The sequence below is a fragment of the Falco naumanni genome, chromosome 1 (assembly GCF_017639655.2).
Source record: "Falco naumanni isolate bFalNau1 chromosome 1, bFalNau1.pat, whole genome shotgun sequence".
In the NCBI taxonomy this organism is placed as follows: domain Eukaryota; kingdom Metazoa; phylum Chordata; class Aves; order Falconiformes; family Falconidae; genus Falco; species Falco naumanni.
In genome coordinates this window covers 50,747,790-50,770,586 of record NC_054054.1, presented here as the reverse complement: position 1 = coordinate 50,770,586, position 22,797 = coordinate 50,747,790, and the positions used below count along the sequence as shown (strand labels likewise).

The 22,797-nt window shown below is 40.9% G+C and overlaps 2 protein-coding genes across 8 annotated transcripts in view; both read left to right on the top strand.

Annotated features, from left to right (window-relative positions):
* KIAA0232 (KIAA0232 ortholog) overlaps positions 1 to 4,477 on the top strand; it is a 72,225-nt gene extending 67,748 nt beyond the window's left edge. For 5 of the 6 annotated variants that reach the window (XM_040593510.1, XM_040593544.1, XM_040593535.1 and 2 more), the window contains 2 exons: positions 767 to 864; positions 1,838 to 4,477. In XM_040593510.1, coding sequence (XP_040449444.1) covers positions 767 to 864; positions 1,838 to 2,017 — 278 coding nt within the window. In that variant the 3' untranslated portion in view covers positions 2,018 to 4,477. Of the gene's footprint in view, positions 1 to 766 lie in introns of all 6 variants that reach the window. The other variant, XM_040593528.1, reaches the window with a different exon arrangement.
* Positions 4,478 to 12,023: 7,546 nt separating this feature from the next.
* The window catches only part of TBC1D14 (TBC1 domain family member 14), a 70,445-nt gene continuing 59,671 nt past the window's right edge, over positions 12,024 to 22,797 (top strand). The window contains exons 1-2 of one of the 2 annotated variants that reach the window (XM_040593481.1): positions 12,024 to 12,366; positions 17,643 to 18,378. In XM_040593481.1, the coding sequence (XP_040449415.1) occupies positions 12,324 to 12,366; positions 17,643 to 18,378 (779 nt within the window). In that variant the 5' untranslated portion in view covers positions 12,024 to 12,323. Of the gene's footprint in view, positions 12,367 to 14,202; positions 14,294 to 17,642; positions 18,379 to 22,797 lie in introns of those variants that run through there. The other variant, XM_040593479.1, reaches the window with a different exon arrangement.

Here is a 22,797-nt window from a genome sequence, read left to right as displayed (position 1 = left end):
CTGACATCTGCTGGTGAACCTGCATAACTCTGCAAGTGTGTCACCACCTTACTTCGTTAGAGGAAGACAGAATACACAGTATAAAATACTGTGAAGTCCAGAACCTGCTTGATGCAGTGGCAGAATTTCTGTGAAGCAGAATAGTTCCAGGATTTCCTCTTCTAGACTTAGTTTAACAAAACCAGAGCTTTATCCTCAGAGCTAATTTATCGTTTCACAAATCTTTAGCTGTATCCAGTTTTATGTATGGGTATTTTTTATATATGGATATTGATGCATGTGTTCCATATATATTTATATGATGCATGCTGTTATATATGGAAGTTTACTCTGGTAAGTAAAAACCACAGCCATTCATGTCAACTTGTTTTTTTGAGCTGCAGTCAGGATCAGGCTGCTGTTGCAGAATATTTTATATGGGCATAGAAATAGATTTGGAACACTGTACAGTATCAGAAGTACTGAAGCATGTATGATTAAAAAGTAATTCTTGCTCTTTGTACCTTACTATTTTAGATGTTTTCATTAACTAAGTAGCTTCTTTTTTTATTATTTGATTATCCAGGTAAGATTTGATGAAACTTCTGTAAGGTATTATGCTTATCTCTTTTAAGGATGTCAGGTTGTAAAATCCTCCACAGGCACAGAGTTTACATGGCCTAGAATATGAATTTCAAGAATACTTCTCTATGTAAAATAATAGTATTCCTCAATTCTGGTTTTTTGTTTTTTTTCCTTTTTCCTCTGAAACACCTCACAAACACAGAGTGTTATACAAATGCCAAGGGAGAGAATGGTGTAGGAGAATTTGCAGATGTAAAGGAAATATCCAATGATGATGAACATCTTTTAGATTTTAATATGGTAAGTTTGTCATTGGTTTGGGGGAGGAGTTTTTTGCTTCTTTTGTAAGGGTGTGCTACTACTTCTTTCCTTTCATCACAGTTTTCAGTCTGGCCTCAAATGAAATTCCTATGAAAACCTTCAAAAGCTTTTCTTTCAAAAGCTTTTCTTTACTTTTTTTTTTTTTTTTTTTTTAATCTCCTCTGTGTCTTGAGCATTCTTCTGAAAATTCCTCATAGTGTTGTACTTCAGATGGTTGTACTTCTGGTAGTTAAGCGTACTCAGTTTCCTTTGGGAATGCTTCACTTTTGTTTGTCCTGTGTGTTAAACATGAGACTTCTTTTCCTCAACTTCTAATTTCAGTAAGCATAGAGTGGGCTGATGTGCACTATAAAGGCAGAAAGGACCAGTAATTAAAGGCATAAACACAATGTATGCTGAATTCTGTCCTGCTTACAAGCAAAAAAAACCCCTGATTTTTTTTCTGTATGGAAAAAATTGTGTGTACACATGCACTTACTGATTTAAACTTTATAGTGATGATAGCACTTGAACATGCACCATGACATGCTTGCTACAGCTTTATTGATCCAGCTGAAAATATATTGGGTTTGCTTGAAGCTTAGTCAGATTTGTGCTGTGATTTCTTGATATTTAATACTTACTACCAAATTTAGAGATAACTTGTACGGTAATCTTCTAACGTGAGCTGTGATAGGAACATATTCCAGCTGAGTTCACTTTTGATCCTCTTGCTGTTTTTTTACAAGTCCTAAAATCAAGGAATAGGAAAAAATAATAAAAGCCCTGCCTTTTTTCCCTGCTGTTCTGCAGTCCTTTCTACATAGTGGACTAAGTCAGGAAAGAGGAGGACTTGTCCCACAGTTGTGTCATCTCTCTTGAACAGCTGCAAACCTATATAACCTCCCAGCCCAGAAAAAAGCAAGCGTGTTCTGTATTGTTCCCCATCAACACTGTCAGTTTAAATCCTTAGGTTTCTTCTGTTTATGAAGCAAGATGTGCAGATGATATAAATGCTGAGGCAAAACCAAATGGCTTCAGGAAGAAGATCTACTCCAGTGATAGCTCCAGCTCTGAAGACACAGCTTCAGAAGGTGGAAGTGAATGGGCTGATCCGTGTGAGGAGGAGCTTTTTTCTCGAACTCAACTATAAAAACTGCAGCGTAGAACAGATGATTTAAAAGTAACATGAGATGGAAAACTATCCTTCTTGAGGGTCTGTAGCTCTAAAACAACAACTTGAGTTTCTTCTTCAGTTAATGGATTCAGATGTGTATTTATCTTTCTCTTCTTGCTTATTTTATAGATGAGGACACAGCTGTCCTGTTGAAGATTTTTCTTTTTCCCCCAAAAAAACTGTTAAATTCTTGGCTATTTGAACTAGACTAGATTGTGTTGTCAAATCAAGAATGGATGTGCATGTGCTTGTCTTAGTAGTACCACTGCTTTTTTGCATCTTAATTGCAGTTATTTTCATTCGTAACTGTAGCCCTACCACTATTACTATCTTCTTAGCATCGCAGTGTCTACAACTACTTCTGCTATTCAGAGACTTCAGCTTTCTGCACATTTGGCTTTGTTCTTTAAGAACTGGGAGATAAATACTTAACACTGTAATCTATCAGTGCCTTTCTGAATGCAGGAGAAAAGCATGAATGACTTGTCCAGTCTTCATTCAGTAAATCTCATAACTTTGAAGTAGGAACAACAGGGTTGTGCTTTAGAGACTTACAGAAACTGTGTTTTCTATCCTATGATTCCCCCCTCCCGCAAACCAACACTGAAGATACCATGGTTTGTATTTTTGCTAACTGGAGAAGCCAAGGATTTTTTGTAGGTATGGAGGCAATGTGGGCTTTTATTTTCCCTTTTTTTTTCTTTTTTTTTTTTTTTTGTCCTTTTTAGCAACTTGCAAATGCAGGGCAGAAGTTTAAAAAGTAACACCAAAAATAATAAACCACTGGGGTGATGTGTGGATTGTTGTGAATTTTGTGGCGAGGAATGAGAACGTTGTCTTGTTGCAGATGATGGCATTCATGTAACCTGCAAAAGCATCCTGTACTGAACTTGAGCCTGAATGACTGAAACTTACCTAAAATGCTCAGAGTGTTCAATGTTTTAAACGCAAAGGGTCAGTGCTTCACTTGAAAGAAATCCTGTGGCTGCTGCAGTTAGCTGCTGTTGTGGCTGTAATTTAGTAAATCTCGTAGTTCATTTTGTGTTTCTGAGAGAATGTGTGGGGCAAGTTATGTGTGTGGTGGGTGGGGGTAGGGAAGGTGATGACTTACAACATACATGTGTGATTGCAGTAGTGATTGTTGCTTTATGTGACTTGCTTTTAAATTTTACTTTGTTCACTTAGTCAATACATTGTCAAGTTGCATCTGTACAAGACTATCAACTCCTTGTGCTTTTAACACATTATGCAAAATGTATAAGCCAGGAGGAGCAATATTTGCAAAACTAAACATCCTAAGTTTTTACCAACTCATAGTTTAAACAACAACAACTAACTAGTCTATACAATAGCAGCATGTCTATAACATCAGGAAGTGCAGAAAGTCCAATACTGACTTGAAAAGCTTAACCATTAATTTTGACAGGCAATAAACCTCATGAGAACCGCGGCCGTTTGAAATGAGAGCTGAACTGCCTTTGAAATATGTTCTGTGCTAGAAAGGTTTTCTGAGTAACTGGGTTTTGTTGCCTTCACTCAATTGATAATGTAAGAATTGAAATACATGGTTGGAAAACCGTGCCATTCTTTGTGCAACACTTTTGTTGAGATCCTTACTTCAAATTGGCTTGGTTTGTCCTTACCCAGGGACTTTCTTTTGGTCCTCCTCATAGACTATGTTTTAGGGCTTGTATTCATACGGCAAATTTTTGACACTTTACAGTTTCTTTTCTTAATTTATTTGCAGACTTTGGATAGATTTATGTATATTTTACTTTCTTCTGGAGCTTCCTTGAGAGGTTGTTTAGCACCTGCACTGAGAACTAGTTAACTGTAACATGAAAGTAAAAAAGAACTTTACACACAAATTCTTCAAATCACTACAGTGAAGAATGGAATAGAACTTCATTTGAGAACAAGAAATGACCAAATGGACATATTTCAAACACAAACTTCAGCTCAGTTAATTTTGGCTAGAGCTGCTTCTTTGGTAAGAAAGGGCTCAAAAATAACAAAGTTGTTGCTCATAGTTACATTGTGGCATGTAATAATTCCAGCACCTTTGGGGAAAACGAAATCTTACATTGAGCTTGGGCAATAACAAATTGTCTTTACTTGTTTTCATAGTTTAATGGCTAAAGCTCTAAAGCTTTCAGTAAGAGTTGAAGTGTGGTTTTTAGTTTTTCTGTATGGATAGAAACACACACAACAACAACAACAAAAGCATTAAAGGTTGGCATACGCTGAACCGCACTGTGGTATGAAGCGCATTGCATATCCATAGCACTGAAGTATCAGTTTTCCATTCCTGGGCTGAAATTTGTTTCTACTTTTTGCTTCAAGTGGTTGTATTGTTCTGATTTCACGTACACCAGAGTAACTGATTTTGTTTTCTTGTGGAGTTACTTAACACCAAATAAAAATATAAAAGGACAATTGGATGGCGTGTGTGTTCATTTTCTTTGGCTAACATATATAAAACTTAGGTACAACATGGCAGTCAAGCATTAAACATTCTGGAGAGATAGCAGGAGGTATCTAATTTGGAAGTCCTTTTCAGTGCTACAGTGTTTTAGTCTATTTTTTTTATTTGTTTTCAATACAAGGGAGGAAAGTGAAATACACTGCATGTGTTCTTTAGAAAAAAGGAAGACAAGCAAACAAAATAAGCTTAGGCCCCACTTAATTATTTCTGTAGACTATATCATACTGTCATTCCAAAAATAAATTTGTAATGACAACTTCATGTTTAGAGAACATGTGAGACCCCTTTAAAAAAAAAAAAAATTAAACCCCAAGCAAACCCAGACCCTCTCTCACATAACAGTTAATGAACTTTTATCTAGCTGTGGGATCTAAAATAGCAGACGTTTATTTCTGCTTTCAATTTGTGTTCAGCCATCAAATGGTTAGTATCTTACTTCTACTTTTAGGAAAACTGCATCTGTGACAAGAAAATACACACTATGAACTCCATGGCCAGACATCCTTTTATAAAAAGGAAAAAAAAAAAGACTCAATTTTCCACAGCTCACACTCAGCTTGGTGGAGACACGTGCATTATGTTGCTGTAAGTTTACAGCCACAGTGACTTGGGATTCCATGCAGAATGATTCTGACTCCCCTAAACCAGAAATGCGATGAAAACAGTATGTAAATACACCCTTGGGAAATAATGGAAAATAGTTGCTCTGTAAGGCCTGTGGCTGAATACTTTTGTTTGTAAGTATCTAGCAGGCTTTAAACTTGGTACTGAAAACTTTCAAAGGCATAAATTATTTGTAATTATTTCTTAAATGTAGCAGCAGGAGTATATTTTCATTGTGTTTACAGAAGATGCTTGATAAGAATTCTGTTTAATCAGCCAGGCCTTTCAGTTATTGTGTCTGAATCAATATTAACTCCACATATCCTAAAGAATTAGTTTCCAATGTAAACAATGCTGCTATTGTGCAAAAAACACTGCCTAGTCCTAGGCAGCAATTGCATCTGTTAGTGGTGGGGCAGGCTTTAAACGCATGTCAAACGACTTCACAGGAGTGCTGTCTGCCGACTTCACAGGAGTGCTGTCTGCCGTTCAAAATACATGGACAGGTACTGCAGCTCTGGGAGTCTTCCCAGGATTCCCTGACAGTAACTCATTCTTTTCCTGCCGGGACCAGCATATTTAACTATTATCCCCAATGAATCTTTCATCTACCTTTCACATATGGCATCTTACATAATTTTCTTTTATGACCTGTGAAACTAGTAGCAACAAGACTCCAGGCATTTGGGACAAATGAGACTTAACTGATACATTTTAGCTTTATACAGCAAGATCTCTTTTCCATTGTTCAAGTTGCTCTTAAAATGTATTGTAACATGCAAGTGCTTAGAAATTTTATGAGCTACCTCTGTGTTCCAATGTGATGATAATGGAATTAAAAGGCAGAACAAAGCTGCAGAGCTGGCACTGGGTCAACATGCTGCCAAGAAACAAAACAATGGTTTTCCTGCCCTCCATCACTGTGTATAGCTTCACCTATAAAGAACGCACCAAGGACAGAAACTAGGATGAGAGAGTTCCATGTGCGCTGCCTTCTCCAACCTGACAGCCTTCCTGCAGGGCAGCGTGTAGGTCCTGGAAGAACCGTAACTCTCACTGTAATGTATTTGCAACTGCAGAACCCAGTTAATCTGAAAACATAAGAAGGTGCAATAGCAGTAGTAAGTTTCTTATTACCCTCTCGGTACAATGCAGGGCCACTTCTGTTAACAGCGGTAACAGCTATATAATGCTGCTACAATTGCTTTTCATATAAAGATTGTAGAAATTTTTAATGAGGAAGGCTTAACTGGCCATCAGTTCTGTGTAGATTGATTTTACTCGCTACAAGGAAACAAAAGACACAGTCAGTATAGCAACTCCTTGTATCACAGAATTGAGCAGTCTCAAATTCTTGAATTTCTTCTAAAATCAATCTAAACAATCAAGCCCGTTAAAGTGTAGATGAGTATGTTTTCATTTTCATTTCAGTGCTTTTCTTGTTTGTAGCCATGGAAATGCCCGAGCAAAGGGCACTACAGTATAGTAGCAGTACTGAAGGCAAGTACATAAGCACTACAATAGACTGCCTCAAAAAGGGGTGCCACCTCCACATTGGAGATTTTTAGGAAAAGATGAGACAAATGTGTCAGAAATTATGGTGGGCCTGGCTACATACATCCTGCCTCAATAAAAATGAGGAACTAAGGGATCTCCAGATTTCTCTGAATCCTGTTTCCCACACAGGAACAGCTTATATCCAGAAGGGCTATTAAACTGATTCATAGTTCACAGAGAAAACCATTGGGTTGCCTTTGGGATGTTAAAACTTGCACATTTTTTCCTTTATTGATCACAAACTTGTGTTTGAAAAAAGTACCGCTTGTGTGTGTTTTAAGCCCATTGTCCAAAGAGTGACTCACCTCAGTAATCCCTACATGCTACAGTAGGCCACCCTGATCCTTTCTGGATACGGGACAGAAATTGGTAATGAACTTTTCTTTTTTGCATACTTACTTTATTCATGGAATAATGAATATTAAGAACTGTTAGCACCCTTTTTGTTCCCAATAGCCTTTTGGTAGGATTTTTCCCTTTTTCTCTTGACATTTTTTCTTAAGTTTCCTAACTTCTATTTTTGTATTGGTTTGGCTTTTGTCTTCACTTTGTAATGGGGTTTTAGCCCATAGTCTTTTGACTCTGGAACCCTTATCTATTTGACACCAAAGTCTTCAAACAGTCTCAATTGTCATTCATGCTTCTAAAATATTTTTCCTCTATTTTTCTCATAATTTTATTCAATACAAAAATATTAAATTCTTTGAAGCACTGCAGATCCATAGAGACATAATAACTGGATCTGTTATCTGCCCAAATTGAATGTTACTTAGACTCATTCATCATTATCAGTTCTAGACAACAACTAATTTTTAACGCAGTACTTTTTTTTTCCTAATGAGATCCACTAGGAAGTTACCACTTGCTGAATGCAATACCTTTTGTGTTACAGAATGAATCTATTTGCTTTTAGAAATGTAATTTAAATTGTGCTTGACTAAGAGAGTAAATCTGCTATAGCATCCCAACATTTCATTATGCAGCTGGGCATAATAAAAACCTTTTTTCCTTCTCTGGTATGATTTAGTGATGAGTGAAGACCCATAACAGAAGTACGATGGAAATTCTGTTAGCAGTTATTTATGGGCACTTAAGATTCTGCAGTTCTGAGCTATTAATACAAGCAGCAATATTTGTAGTTTGTATAGTCTTACTCCCTCACACCTTATCGCTCATTTCGTCTTTCCTAAACAGTATGTAGACATAGAAACAATCCAGTCACATGCATTATGTTTTAATAATATAAATTCAAATGTGCTGGAAAGTCTCACACTTTTGTCCCCGACTTTTCCTGCTCTTCATTTTCTTGCTGGCTCATGGAGGGGAACCTTAAACCATAGAAGTCTGCTCTTACCCAGTGGTAACAGAAGGGTTAACAGTAATGGTACTTACACACTGGCTTCATTTTCCTCGTCCTTTATGAGGTTTAAGTTCCTATAGAAGGCGGCAGCCTTTTGGGAGAATGAAATGACATGTTCTCCAGCTGTTGCCGATTCATCCCAAACCTATTAAAATGATTTGGTGCATAGACGTTGCACTTCTAGTAGGAATGCCTGTGCTGGAAATGGACTGCTAGCAAACACAGATGTGCAAAAGACAGACAAATATTAGTTTTGTGAGAACAACATTAATTTGTGATGAAAAGCATAGTATTCTCCATTTGTCAAAAACATCACCATTTGCTTCTGAGGTATTGATATTTTTCATCAAATCATTATCATCATTGCTACAAGTCAGGAGAAACCTGAATTTATTCATTGTTGCCTTCTGTGCCATCAAACATGCATTAGTTACTTTACCATACATACAAATAATTCTGTAAAGCAAGGAGGAAAAACATCAATGTCTCATCTCTGTTCTAATACTTACCTTCAAAAGAGAACTTTTCTGCTTCTTAGCATGATGGACAGTAACAGAGATCATGCAGTATTTGCTGCGCTTACTTGGTACACTTGCACTTTTGCTTGTGCGAGCTAAAACTACCTTACATTACATGGATGGTTAATGGAGGCAGGAGCTGTTAGTCAGCTAGTATTCAAATATTCAATGATTTAATACCTTTACAACATGCACATCTTTGGTTAACTAGAGAAAAAAATATGTACTGAAATGTCTTCTAGTTTGTGACAGAGAATTACCGACCTCAAGATGGATAGGGAGCTGCACAGCTGATGCAAATGAAGCTGTTTGGCTGTCTCTGAAAGCTGCTTGCATCATACTTGGCTTCTGATGAATGAATCTAGATGTTCCCATGTAGTTCTTAAAAACATTTAAATTAAAAGTATCAATTCCAAAATTGCTGAAGCTTCAAAACAGAACTGAAAGGCTAAGCAGAAAATTATTTCCCACATCTACAGGCATAAGCAGCAGGAGGGAAGCTTGCGCTTCTGTTCCTTAACTCTAAAGGATCAAATGAAGGACTGTTACTTGGCATACTTTTTTCATATGTAGTATATTTCAGAAAAATCAGTGAGACAGAACACAGCGCAAACTCTTCATGCTTTCTTGCAAAATAACCATGAAATCAGCATATTGAATTCTGCTGGCATGAATATGAGTTTGTATGATGGAGCTTTGGATTGAATGTTTTCAAAAAATTAAAATCTCTAGCAATGATCTATTATTAGACCACATAGATGTTTTTTGCCCAGTAAGTGAACATCAGTTGGCAATTTGAAACTGCTCTATGTAGTGCTTCATTTCTGCACAACAACCACAGGCAAGACACTCTTGAACAACACATCAGGATTTTGTCCCTAGAATTTTTACAAAATTATTTTACAGGTTTACCTGACTGAATCAATGGCAGAGGACTGATGATAACCATGCTGAGTAAGCACCACAACTAACTTCTTATCATGCTTTTCAGGATTTACTTGCAACCCATCTGTTAAAACAGAAAGACTTTGATTTCTCAGCGTGTCCTTCTGGATGAACATTAGATTTTGCACAGCTGAAAAACAAAGGTGCTAAAGGTCTCTTTTGCACTTAGGCATTTATACTTCCCATACCTGGTAGTAGGTAGTACCTGGTCAGTTTTCTTCTAGTAATTAGGACATTCCATGCTTCCATGAGAATTAATGGTGTGACGCTGTGTTTAGTCACAGCCCTTAAGCTTTTACCAATACAGAGGCCTTATAATACGTAATACTTGCTGACAGAAACCATGTTATCTCGGGTGGAAGTGGCTTTAACAGAACTGATGCTAACCGCTAATGCAAAAGTTCAACTTCTGCTAATAGCTCACAACCACCAGAAATGCTGTTTAGCCTTTTCCACAAGGTATGTAGCCATTTACATGCAACAGAGTTTGGCTTTTTATATTGACTATGCTGTAAATTTCTGTTAACGTTTTGAGGCTGACCCTGGTATTTTTTCACCACCTAGCACACTGGGACCCCAGTTGTTCTGTGTTTCTTCAGTGCAAAGAACAGTAAGGATTTTGTTGTGAGTGGGTATCTAAAAACCTACCAGCTGAATAGGAAGAGTCACCTGTGGGTTGAAAATGGAAAAAAATCAACTAAAATAAATCACTTGGAATGGAATCTGAAAGGTATTATGATTGTTAGGCAAAATACTATCCTTAAATAAGTGCTGACTCAGAACGTGCCAAACTCCTTGTGTGACTTGAAACTTTCAGCTGGACTTTACAGTCTGCTAGTGCTGAAAGATTCCCTGCAGTGGATTTTATAACCGTTTCTTCAGCCTAAATAATATTATGAAGATGGGAGTATCATTATTTCCTTGGGAGACACTCTGCAGACTTACAGATTTCATGATGGTGTATTTCCATGTTGTTATTTACCCTAGGAACCTAACAATTTTGACCCAAGTTTGATGATACCATGACAATACACTCTTCTGGTTGTGCCAAGAGAAGACTTGATTCCCACTCTCAAAACCAGGAGGCGAATGTTAATACTGAAAAAGGAATTAGGGACAGCATATGCTGCAAAGCAGTACGTCTCCTGTGTATAAAAAACTTTATAGTGCTTCAAAGCTGTATTTGTATTTACCTTCTTTTAATAGTAACATGCACGCTGTCTTGCAGAGGTAGCAGTGATTTTCAAAGAAAGATATGGAGAAATTAGTGCTAATCTTAACTGGTTTATGTTGATACCCATCTTAGAAATCCAGCAGAGTAGGTGTTTATATTTATCAGTCTCTGATGCAGTCACAGGAAGAAATCTGCAGAGGTGTAACTCTTGTTGATGGTAGGTTTTCAGTGCCTACTTCTCATCTTGATAGCATGGAACTGGTGTTAATGGGGTCACGGTGGCAAGTACTTCTGTAAGTTTACCTCAGCCTCTCGCAATTTATTCAGGTGTAACTTGCCCATATCAAAACTTGAATAATCATGGCTTTGCTCTTCCTGATACTGAGCCAATTACATTAACAGGAGTTCAGGTATTTCTGCATTTGCTGCAGTCACGCTTGCAGCTTCAGGGCAGACGTAGGTGTGAAGCGATGAGAGGCTGGTACTTGCATCTTCAGTTAAGATGGGGAACAACTTTTATCTTATTACCATTCCAGACACATGATCACTGAGTCTAGGTGCAAAACGTATATGATCTTGGCAGGAAAAGAAAAAAAAAAAAAAAAAAAAAGAAATGGCAGTAACGATTCGAAATACAAGAAAGCGTGAGTACTGCTCCTCTAAGGTCCCGACTGCTCGCAACCCCTTGGTCTCAGCGGGGCGGCAGGGAGAAGGGGTGTGCGCGGGGTTCGCCGTGCAAATGCCAGAAGAGAGCACTCTGCGACGGCAGGTGAAAATAAAGAGACTGGAAAGATAAATCAAACACGCTAAAATAGCCATTATCATCCCTGAGCCTCCACTTCTGGCATTACGGGTCAGTTGCGCGGAGGTAAGGAAACACCTTAACCTGATGCCCCAGACCTTCCACAGACCAGACGCAAAACCCCACTGACTTTTGTTTTTCTCTTCAGAGCAGCCGGGCACACAAGGGGAGCCCCGCCGCAGACGGGCTCCCCGCGGTCTCTCACGCTGCCACGGGCAGTAACGCAGCCGCCCGGCAGCCGAACACCGGCTCCCCTCCAGCGGGGGGCACGGAACCGCTCTGAACGGGCGACCCCTGCCAAGCCCGGCCGCTCTTCAGCCCGCTCCGCCCGCCGCGCTCACCCCACCGCCGCCACCGCCTCCTCCACGGCCGTCCCGGCCGCGCCCCGCCGTGCCCCCCCACCCGGGGCGCGCTGAGGCGATTCAAAATGGCGGCCGGCGCGCAGCCCCGGCGCCCAGCGGCCGCCCCCCACCGCGCAGGCGTCTCATTCCCCGGCGGGCGGCGCTTCCCAGCGCCGCGCTGGGGAGGGGGAGCGGCGGGAGGCGGCGGAGCCGCGGGGACCGGAGCGTCCCGGTAGGAGCCCGGCGCCTGTCCCGCCGGCGGAGTCCGCCGCCGCGCCCGCAGCCAGGTGTGCGCCGCGCCGTGCCGTGCCGCCGCGGGGGCGGGCGCCATGGGAGGCCCTGCGCCGCGTGGAGAGGGCGCCCGGCGGGCGGCGGCCGCCCCGCCTCACCTGCGCTGAACCCGCCGCTCGTCCGCCCGCACCGGAGAGCGACATGGACCGCCCGCCGCAGCCGCCCGCCGCCTGCTAGTCCCGCGGCAGCTGCGGGGCGGGTTGGGCATGGCCCAGCATGAGGAGAGCGGCGGAGGGCAGCGCTACCCCGGTGAGGCGTCAAAGCTTCCGCGTACCTCTTCCTCCTCGGGCGGCGGCTCGCAGCCCTGCCGGGCCCGGCCGCGCTTGGGCCGGGGGGGTCGGTGGCACCTGTTGGGTGGGGGCGGGAGCAGCCCCCGCAGCGGGGGTCTCGCCGGGCAGGGGCCCGAGGGGCGGCCGCTCGCCGCGCCCGGCCGGGGCCGCCTGAAAAAGTTGCAGGAGGCCCCGCCGAGTGGGTTAAACACCGCGGGGGAGGGTGAGCGCCGCTTCCTCGAGGCTTCGGGTTGCGTGGTTGGTTTTTTTTTGTTTTGTTTTTTTGCTATTGTGTCCAGTTTTTGTTTTGTTTCGGTTTGTTGTGTTTGTTTAAGTGCAGGCTGCCAGCCGGGAGCCCTTGGCGGCGCGGGGTCAGGCTCGCAGCCCCGGGAAGGCAGCAGCTCCAGCCTCTGGCGCTGCCTCACTTCCCCCTCGACATCCCCAGGCAGTTCCCAAAGACGAAGCAAAACTACAGCCAACAATAGCTGAAGCTCTCCTGACGCTGCTACTGATTTAACGTGGCCACAGATTTTTCTGTAGTGTTGGTGTGGGGAGGAAAAAAAGCCCGGTAAAGTGCTTCTGGAGCCGGGGCTTTAGAAGAACGCTGCGAGTCGCTTATAGCGCCCGCCTGACATAACCAAACCGTGGAAAAGTGGTGGATGGTTTCATTGCTCTCCAGCACTTCGCTCAGAAGCCGGGTTTGTAAAGCTCAGACTTGGTGAAGAGTGCCAGCTGAGAGATAAGGCTTCTTTAAAAAAAAAAACAAAACAAAACAACCCAAAATCCCAACTTCTATCTTTTCGTTTTGTCAGTGCTTATGTCTGTAGCATTAATCGCTGTATTTCGTGCTTTGCTGAAAGCTGGACTTTCTTAGCCTCAGGAATTTATGCTGTTGGCAGCACTGTGGCTGTTAGAACATGAGCATAAACAACCTAAAACAAGAAACGTTTAATAAACAAACCCTGGATTTGATGCTCTTGTGCACTGAGGTCACCTGCAGTTGCACTTGATAGCAGCAATGTGTTTCTTGGAACATGCAACAAAAATATTCTCAAATGCGTGGAGAATATAAACCCTTAATTTTTAAACAAGGTTTTTCCTTTTAAAAGAAAATAAACCAAACAATGGCAACTTCGTAATTGAGGAAATACCTGAGCAGTATATACTGCTGAGCAGTATATGTAATCGGTTCCTTTTCTCGTTCCTGTGAGGCGCGAAGATACAAAGCTTGTTTTGTAGATAGTTGTCTTACCCTTCCTTCTGAACAAGTTTGTTGACTAAATTGCATTGCAAGTCACAGCAAACTTGGAAGAATGTGGCTTGAATTGGCATCATTCTGATCTTTGTTTTACTCTAATGGTTAGGCATTGCTGTTAACTTTCTTTAAATTTAACATTAAAATGGGTTTAAAAGCTATTTTATTCTAGATCTTAGAAATTATAATCAAATATGACTTGTTCCATCTGTGTGCTTGAGTGATCGCAAAGTCAAAATCTGTTTTAAAGCCTCTGGTTGTTGTCAGAACATGCCTTCTCTCATGCCATCAGTGATCCGAACCTGGGGAATGTAAGGACTTCTGGACAGCTGTACTGACCAAAACTCTAACCATCAGACAGAAGAATTTACCTGGGAGAGGGTATAAAAGCAGGACTAATGTAGACTGATTAGGACATTTGCAGTTCAAGGACCTCCTGAGTTTCTTTTTGTTTAGGAATCCTCAGTTATTTTTTCTTCCCTGAGCTTACATGTAAACTTCTGGCATCCACAGTGTACTGTGGTAAGGAATTACGCAGTTCAGCTAGCTGTCCTTTGCATGAATAGCTAGATCCTGATGTTAGTTTTGAACCTGGCTGCAAAACTGTCTTTGCCTGGTGCCCCCTTCACACTTGTGTTGGAAGAGTTAATGAGTAAGTAATGTGTTCTTGCCCTCTCCTTGCCACTTGTGACCTCTGCTATATTTTCCTAGCTCCTTTTTCCTTATCTCCCTTCTGGGATTTTTGCAGTTTCAAGATCATGGTTCCTATAACACGTAGGATGTTAAGACTACAAATACCGATTTTATTTAGATTATAGTATGTTTAAGTGAACCATAGGGATGATGAATGTGCATTTGCTGTGACAAAACTGCTTGTTCTTTCTCGATAGTTTATTATACTAATAATACTGTTTACTACTAATGCTATGTTTATTGTGATCATAATGCTACAATAATGTTATGTTACTAAATGATTTATGGAAATAAGTTAGTATTGGAACATGTGACACTTAGAACGTTTGACATCAGTTGTCAAATTTTGCAGTTACCGGTGAGGCAGCTAAAATAAGGAGTATAAATATCACTTCACTACATCCTTAAAAACAATCCTACAACAACCTAATACAAAATGAATCAAGAAGTTCTCATTTATGTTTTTGACAGCTGGTTACATCTCAAGTTTTCATTTAAAGCCCTTGCTGGGTACGCTTCAAAGCATCCCACAGTTTCACTGAACTGTGTAAAACCTTTGTAACTTGTTATTGCATAATTTGCTCCAGCAAGCTGGAGCTGTTACATACTTCTGCAGTTGCTGGTTGCCTATTTAAAGAATCTTCTTGTTAAAATTCTTGCTTAAAAAAAAAATAAAATACTGAGCCAAGTTAAAGTAGCCTCAGTACCCTGCGTGGAACTGTTTTTTCACTTTTCTTTGAAAACTTTTACTTAGAGAATTGTTTGGCCTCCTGAGCTGCTGTGTTTACTGGCCCTTCCAAGGCCACTGGAATGCTTACCATTTGTAAGCCTGGGGGTGAAGAGCCATGCAATTAAAGTAAGGACTGCCTGCTGCTTGGGGAAATCGTTGAGCAGAAGTGAAGGTAGTCACTGGAGGAATTCATTATGGAAACATGCTTGTGCTGTTTACTGAAACATCATCAAAGTTGTTCCTGGCTGATTACCTTTCTGTACTTTGTTTCCTGGACTGCATTTTCTAGATGCATTTATAAGTGTGAATTGTGGTAAAGCAAACACCTGCACCCTTGCTTATACAGTTCCATAATGTGTGTGTATACTTTAGGGTAATGTTGGGGCTGGGTAGGCTGTTGATTTTAAGAGCAATCATGTGTACGAAGGAGTGGGTGAGCGTGGGGAAGAGAAAACTGTGAAAATAAGTGAATCCAGGCAAGGTCTGAGAGGAGATCTGAGTATATTGAACAGTAATTTAATCTGATGCTCCGTGTTATGTCTTATTTGTACACTTTGACTTCACAGTTGACTGTCCCTTGCAATTTTTAACTAGTGAACAGAGAGGTTCGTAATTATGCAGTTGGTATGTTAGCTATCTCAAGACATCACTTCAAATTGCAGTGCATGTAAACTTTTCAGACCATGGCAATGTGAAAAAAGAGAAGTTGCTATAGCAACTCTATAAGAAAAGCGTACATCTTCACAAGCTTTTTAGTCAAAACAATACATTGGAAACCTTGCTTATCCAAAAGATTAGGCAGTTGATGCGTTGATTGATTTGCATGGGTAGTACACAGTTGGCTGTTTGTTAGAAAGTTCTGGAAAGGTCCAAAAGATGAAATATCCAGGGTGGTTTTTACTTGACTTTTCCCTATGCTTAGGACTGGATTAAACTGGAGCGTCAGAGCAGCTCGTGAACAGCATTCGTGTAGTACACTAAAGAGTTGGGATACCATATGAAGTATGTTTGGATTCATGAACTTTTCACGTGACTGAAAGCTTGTGGAAGAAATTGTTACAGTTTGGACCAGTGGAATATGTTTGAAATGTGTTTTCTGTCACTTACTGCCTGTCAGTATTGTAATGCCAAAGTGTATGGATGGGCTCAAATCTAAGAGCAGACAGTGTGTTGAACCCTGGTGTTTGGCAGGGCTTAGGCGCCATTAGCCAGTGGTTTGGAACTGCTGGGAGGAACCACTTTTCCCAAATGAGATATTTGAGTTTTGTTTTGGGGGTGGTGTGGTTGGTTTTTTTTTTTAAGCAGAATGTGGGGAGGACCTCCTAAAGGACAACTGGCACCTTTAATTAACTTGAGACAGAATAGGAGACCAGAAGCAGGAGACCAGGCTTCAGGAGCTGGAGGAAAAATCTGTCTAGAAAGCAAGCTGTCTGCAAGATGGAAGGAGTATTCACTCCGTAACACTTAGCCCAGAGTGTTTCAGAGTGAAGGAACCAAAGCAATCTGTCCATATTTGTTCTGCCAACTGCTGCGCAGTAATTATGTTGCAAACTTCAGCAGAGCTGTAGGTAATTTAACTATTCATATAGAAAGAGAAGATGTATGTAATGTCCCAGTAATAATCATGTAGTGTTTTAAAGGGTCTGTAGCAGTTCTGGGAGTCAAGGCAGCAGTTCTGATGGTGTTCCAAGTATATGAAAGGCTGCAGTTGCCCATGAGGAGAGTGCATCTACCCTGCAGCTCAACTTGACTGCCCTCTGTTTGAGGGTTACTCAGATGTAGGCTGGAAGTGGTGTACTGACTGAATTTTAATTAACGTGCCCGCAACTCCTGGGGAGACAGTGTGAGTGTACGTTGCAAATGTGAAGACCAGTGATCCCCCCGAGTGCAGTAAATACAATGTATTTGCAAGTGTCAGTTTTACTTCTAGGTGCAGTGACAAAATGCATCACGTATTGTCAAAACGTTGTCTGTGTGGATAACGCTACAGCTATTCAGATTTTGCATCTCTTACTTAATGCAAACCTGATATATTGCATGTTTTATTTTAGTGACAAATTTATTGTCAGTTTTACAGTTTCCAGAAGAATGCTAAGAAATTCTCTTTAAGTGAACATTTCAGAAGTTTGGTCTAAGTGTATGGAAACAAATTTTGTAGACTCCCAACATCAGTAAATAAGCATTTATGACTGTATAAAAATAATTTTCAAATATTTGTCTCAATATTGACATGGAATGTTAAAGTACTGCAGTTTTTATAGTATGTAATTTCACTCTCAATAGATGTATGCAAAGCAAACACTGGCGCACAAACTGCTTACGAAAAGCTTTTCATGCTTGACACTTTCTAGAAGCCTAGTTTAAGTTGCCATTGTCCTGCTTGATCAAGCAGGGGGAAGGGATAGTAAACACGTGCAAGAGAAGATTAATAACTTATAATTATAAGCCTAAATTATGACAGAACTGAGTGTATTTAAAAAAAAAAACCCAACCAAAACAACAACAAAACAAACTGCCAAGAACAAACCACAACCTTCCTGCAAACTCATAATCTTGTCTTTTCTTTCTTTTTCACCAGTTACCAGTTGGGTCAAGACAACTGATGTAAATTTATCCAACTCCTTAAATAGTTTGAGCTTCATGAGAATTCTGGATGCAAGAGTGGGCAGCGGTATCCAGGGCCTTCAAAACTTGAACTCCGGGACCCTGGGATCTCTCTCACTGCCTGAGTATGGGCCTGGCCCACTGTCCAGTGCTGTCAAAGATTGTCATAGCCTTAAATCAGTGGATTCTGGTATTCCAACTCTAGAAATAGGAAATCCAGAGCCTGTTCACTGCAGTGTGTTAACTGTGAAGAGAAAGCAGTCAGAACCTGAAATTGTACCTGACAGGGCTTTTCAGAGTGCGTGCACGCTGCCGTCTTATGTGCCTCCCCATCCTCTGACTGCTGAGCATGACCATGCTGTGCGAAAATCCTCTACTTTCCCAAGAACTGGGTACGACACTGTCAAACTTTATAGTCCAACTTCAAAAACTCTGAACCGAAGCGATGATATCTCTGTCTGTAGTGTTTCTAGTCTTAGCACAGAACTGTCAACAACTTTATCAGTTAGCAATGAAGACATTTTGGACTTTGTGGTCACAAGCAGTTCAAGTGCAATTGTGAATCTTGAGACTGATGAGGTCCACTTCTCGGATGTTACCCTGAATTCCACTAAAGAGACCAATGATCGGAGCCAGCAGGAGTGTTGTCACGAGCCAGATGTGGACAGTAAAAGAAAAATACTGGGACCTTTTACAAACTTCTTTGCCAGGTAATGTTTTTGTAAAATATATTTGTATTTTAACAGTGAGATTAAGTAAGATCAAAGGAGTAAGGTCTTGTGTGATATCTTACTTAGAAAGACTTAATGGCTTGCTATTTTATTTTAAATTGGTATAAACATTTTTTTTGTGTCCTGAGTAAGTGGACAAATATTGCTAGGGACTAAGGCTCTGAATCCTCCTTTGTATTATCTTTATGATATATGGAAACATCTTAAATCTTCTGAAAAGATTCTTTCTGCGTTACAGTAAAAGGAATTCTGAATGAGGAGGTTTTTTTCTTCTTAGCAAGTGTTTTCTTTCTGGCTTCTCTCGTGATGCCTCGTGATTTTGGCCAAGGTCCTTAATCTCATGTCACATAAATAGGTAAATAGGGGTAGGATCCATACCTGTATTGAAGAGTTTTGACATCTAAGGATTCTTAAGTGGTCTGGTAGTGAATGGAGTATTTTATTGATCAGTGTAAGTGTATGAAGCTTAAAATACAAATACTTGCAAACGCTTGCATGACTACTATGATTTTTCCAAATTTCAGTTTTGTTAATACCTTTTTTCTTTCATTTTTATACGGAATGAGAATGTCTGACCTTCTGTACTCAGTTGTTCAAATGAAAGCATTGGCCACTCAAAGCAGTTACATGGCCTATTCTAAATGTGGCCCTTACAGGAATGATAAGGCGTTCTAAATGCAGGTACCTGGTGAAAGTGTTGAATGAGGAAAAAGACTGGTCTGCATTTGAGGTTTGGATCGTTGGTGTGGTTTTGGTTTTCATTTATATAAGATCTTCTTAATAACTCTTGTTTTTAGGATATAATGTCAGAAGTATGGTATGTTTTAGAGAAACATTTCTAGAAATAAACTTCAGGCATCAAGCAGAGTAGGCTGTACTTAACATGTTTTGAACATGTGATTGCTTCGGCTAATCTCTTTTTCCTCATGTAATTTTTTTTTTGTGTGTGAGAGATGAATAGGTTGATAAAATACTTAAGAGGAAAGGCAAGCATCGTTCTGTGAAAGGCTGCCTTATTTGCAAAGCTTAAGAGAGGTGGTTTCTTTAGAACTGCTGAACTGGCTGAAGCCTTCATTGATTTTTATTGTTCGGTAGGCTGGAGTACTGTGCAGCAGAGCTCCAGTCATCACTCGTGTTTGAGGTGCTGAAGCTTTTGTGGACCTCTGTTTGTTGCCATGGAACCAGACTTAATTCTGAAGCAGGAGGCTTCTCAGCACTTCAAAGCCTGAACTTTTGTTACCCATTCTGATAGCACAACTGCTAACTCAAACAAATGCTGTCCTTCAGCCTGCAGGGAGCACAGTGGAACAGGCAGATTTAGACCCTGCTCAAAGTAGGATGCTAAAGTGCTTCTCAGCTTTTCTCATGCAACAAAATAAAGCCATCTGTCCAAACTCTGTTGCGTAGTCCCCAGTTGTTTTGCCAGTATTACAGAAACTATGGTACTCGGTAGACTGAGCTTTTTAACCTGAATCTTTTCAGGTACATTGAATTCCAGAGAGCAAAGGTTTTCCTTAACACCTTTTGAAAGGGGAACAGGTGATCTTGGTCACCCACAGAGTGATGTCATTGTGAGAATATGAGGATTGGGTTCAAACTGGGTGATTGGCTTTGAAGTTCTGGGTGCTCTGTCTGTAACCTGATCTTTAATATCCTTCTCTTTAACATCTGTTTTCTGCTCTATTTCGAAAACAAGAGTTGCTCACTTTTTGTCTGTACTTGCACACCACACAGCCATATTTTATGCATCAGTTCTCTTATGTCATGTGACCTGGCAGTGAGTTTCACAGGTATAGTACAAGCAGGGAGCTTCTGAAGGTCCTTCTGTGCCACAGGGAATGCTATCTATATTTATGCTGTCAACACTGTTATGGATCAAAACATGTTGGTTTTGTTGATATTTGCACTCCGCTGTCCATGGGGTTGTAATTGCTTCCTCTAATGATCCCACACAGTCCCTGTTCCCTGGAGTTCCTGTGGGCTCCTTTGATTCCTAGGGTTTAAACAGATACTTCAGTAAATGAACCTGGGCCCTGCAATGTGTTTTGTTTGAAAGTAACTGACTTCTAGGGGCCTTCCTACCTAGCTGACCCTGCGCTGTGTGCCAGGGTTTGTGTACAGTGTTAGACAAGGAGGAAGCATTCAGAATAGTATCTTTGAAGACCAGCTTGCTGAGAAGGGAATTTCTTAAAGTAGTTTGTAAAAGTGCTGTGGTGCTAGGCATAAACAAAGTCCCAGAGAGAGGAGCATGTTAGCACTTTGCTCTGTGCTGAATGGAGCTTCACTTGAGATACACACTCTTGCAGGTTGTGTCAGCCTTCCTTTTGAAAACCAAGGATGAGTTACAGCAGGAGAAACCCAAATGGCTTTGGCTTTTGCCAGTGGCTGGCATGTGTGTATACAGAGTGGAAGAACAAGCACCTGGGTGGTTTGTACACAGCCTTTCTACCATCCAGCAGCCTGATAGTCATGGGTTATGGCTGCAGTGCTGGGGCTCTCGGCCTTAACCTGCAGGTTTAGCTCTGTGGGGGGATTCTGAGTAATGGGATACTGGTTTGAACCACTGAGAGCGAAGATGAATCAGCTTAGCTTTTGCTCAAGTTGTTAGGTAAAAGGGGAAACATTGCTTCTTGAAATGGCAGCTGTGCTTGTATTGAACCCTGCCATCTGAGAATGTGTTAGTTTCCCTGAACTTGTCAAGATCCAAGTATGTTTGCTCTGGATATGTCAGTTAAGATTTGCAGCTGCCTGTAGAGGTAATACTGACAAAAATCAGGTGCTTCCAGTGCCTGGTCACATGTGCTGCTTATGTATCAATTAAGATCAAAAAAAGATCTTTTATAGTACCAAGAAAATGCTTAGAGAAGAAGCTGCTTGGGAATATAACATTATTTCTTAGCACTCTTTATTTTTCCTGGCGAAACAGTATGCATATGTGCACGTGCACTATGCATGATGCTGTGTGTTCTGTATCACTTGTGGAATTGTCTGTGGAGTGTTAGGAAGTGCTGGTGTTGGCTTGGGGGTGCAGTTGAAAACTGAGTTGTGGAAGAGACTGAAGAAAGGAGAACCCAGCTGGCTCATTGCCTGTCAATCTCTGCACCTTCAAGGACACTTGGGAATGGAGCATAGCTGCCCTACCTTCTTCAGCGCTATGGTGAAGGAAGTTTCCTGGACTGCTTCTCTGGCTCAGTTGCTGTCTCTTTAGCAGATTGAGACTCTGAAAGGTCTGGTTGTTCCCTCGGGCTGTTACATGCCTCTTCAGGTGTGGCAGGAAGATCCAAAGTGAGGAAAAGAGGCAGTTTCCTGCTTGTTCATGCATAGCTTTCCTCTTGAAATTAAGGCATCATGGGTACAGTGCTAGGTGGGGTACTCTTGCTGTCATGAGTTAGCAAATGAAAGTGGATTATTGCTCCTGAAAACAGCTGTAACACTGACTGCTGACAAAGAAACCTGACACGTTGGTTGTTTCCAAACGTCACATGTACTCATATCAGCTCTAAAAAGCTGAAAGTCTTTCACATAAAGCATGAGTTTGAATTAATTTCCTTCGTTTGAATATATGCAGGAACTTGGTTTGAGAAATAGTGTGAGCAAATAATTGTCTGGGAGACTGGAGCCGGTAGCTTGTCTGTCCATTTGCCCTAGTGACCCAGAGTAGCATAGGATAATGAGTTTTGCCTTTGGACTTTGCTTCTATATAGTACTGCTGAAACACAGACTTTTTAAACGCTCACGTTTTAAACAGCTCTGCTGAGTCAGGACTGTTGTGATCTTACTGCAGAAGTTATACTTTTAATTTATAATTTTCATTTATTGTTTTGGAGACTGAAGATGAGGCTTTTTATGGTTACACACAGAGTGACTGCAGAAAGGACTAGGACTATGTTCAGTTAAATAGTAAGTCATGCAGTTCTCTTCCTTTTTAATGGACTACAAGAATCCTAAGTCTTTATGTAGTCCGCTGTTGTGGATATTGTCTATTTTTGCAGGAATCCGGATTCTCTTTCTTTTCAGGCTACTCCTAAAAGTTTTTGATTCAAGCGTTCGTAGTAGTAGTATCTCGGGAAACCTTAACACAGAACAGGGACTAGGCATGAAATAAAGGGCTTTAACAAGGCTGTTTCAAAAGAATCTCTGTATTTCCAAGACAAAGCTTCTGAAGCAGGGTAGGCATCCTGTACCATGCATAGAAGGACAAACCTAGTCTGAACTGTGGCCTTACTTGTAGTCTGATAAGGAAAAGGGCTTAAGTTTCAAAATAATACCTGCTGGTTTCAGCAGTAAGTCTGAAATCATGTGAATTTGCTACGTTTATATTGCATAGACATACACATAAGTTTTGAGGTGACTGGTCACACATAATTCAGAGTTCTGAACTTGGGAATTGGGTTCATT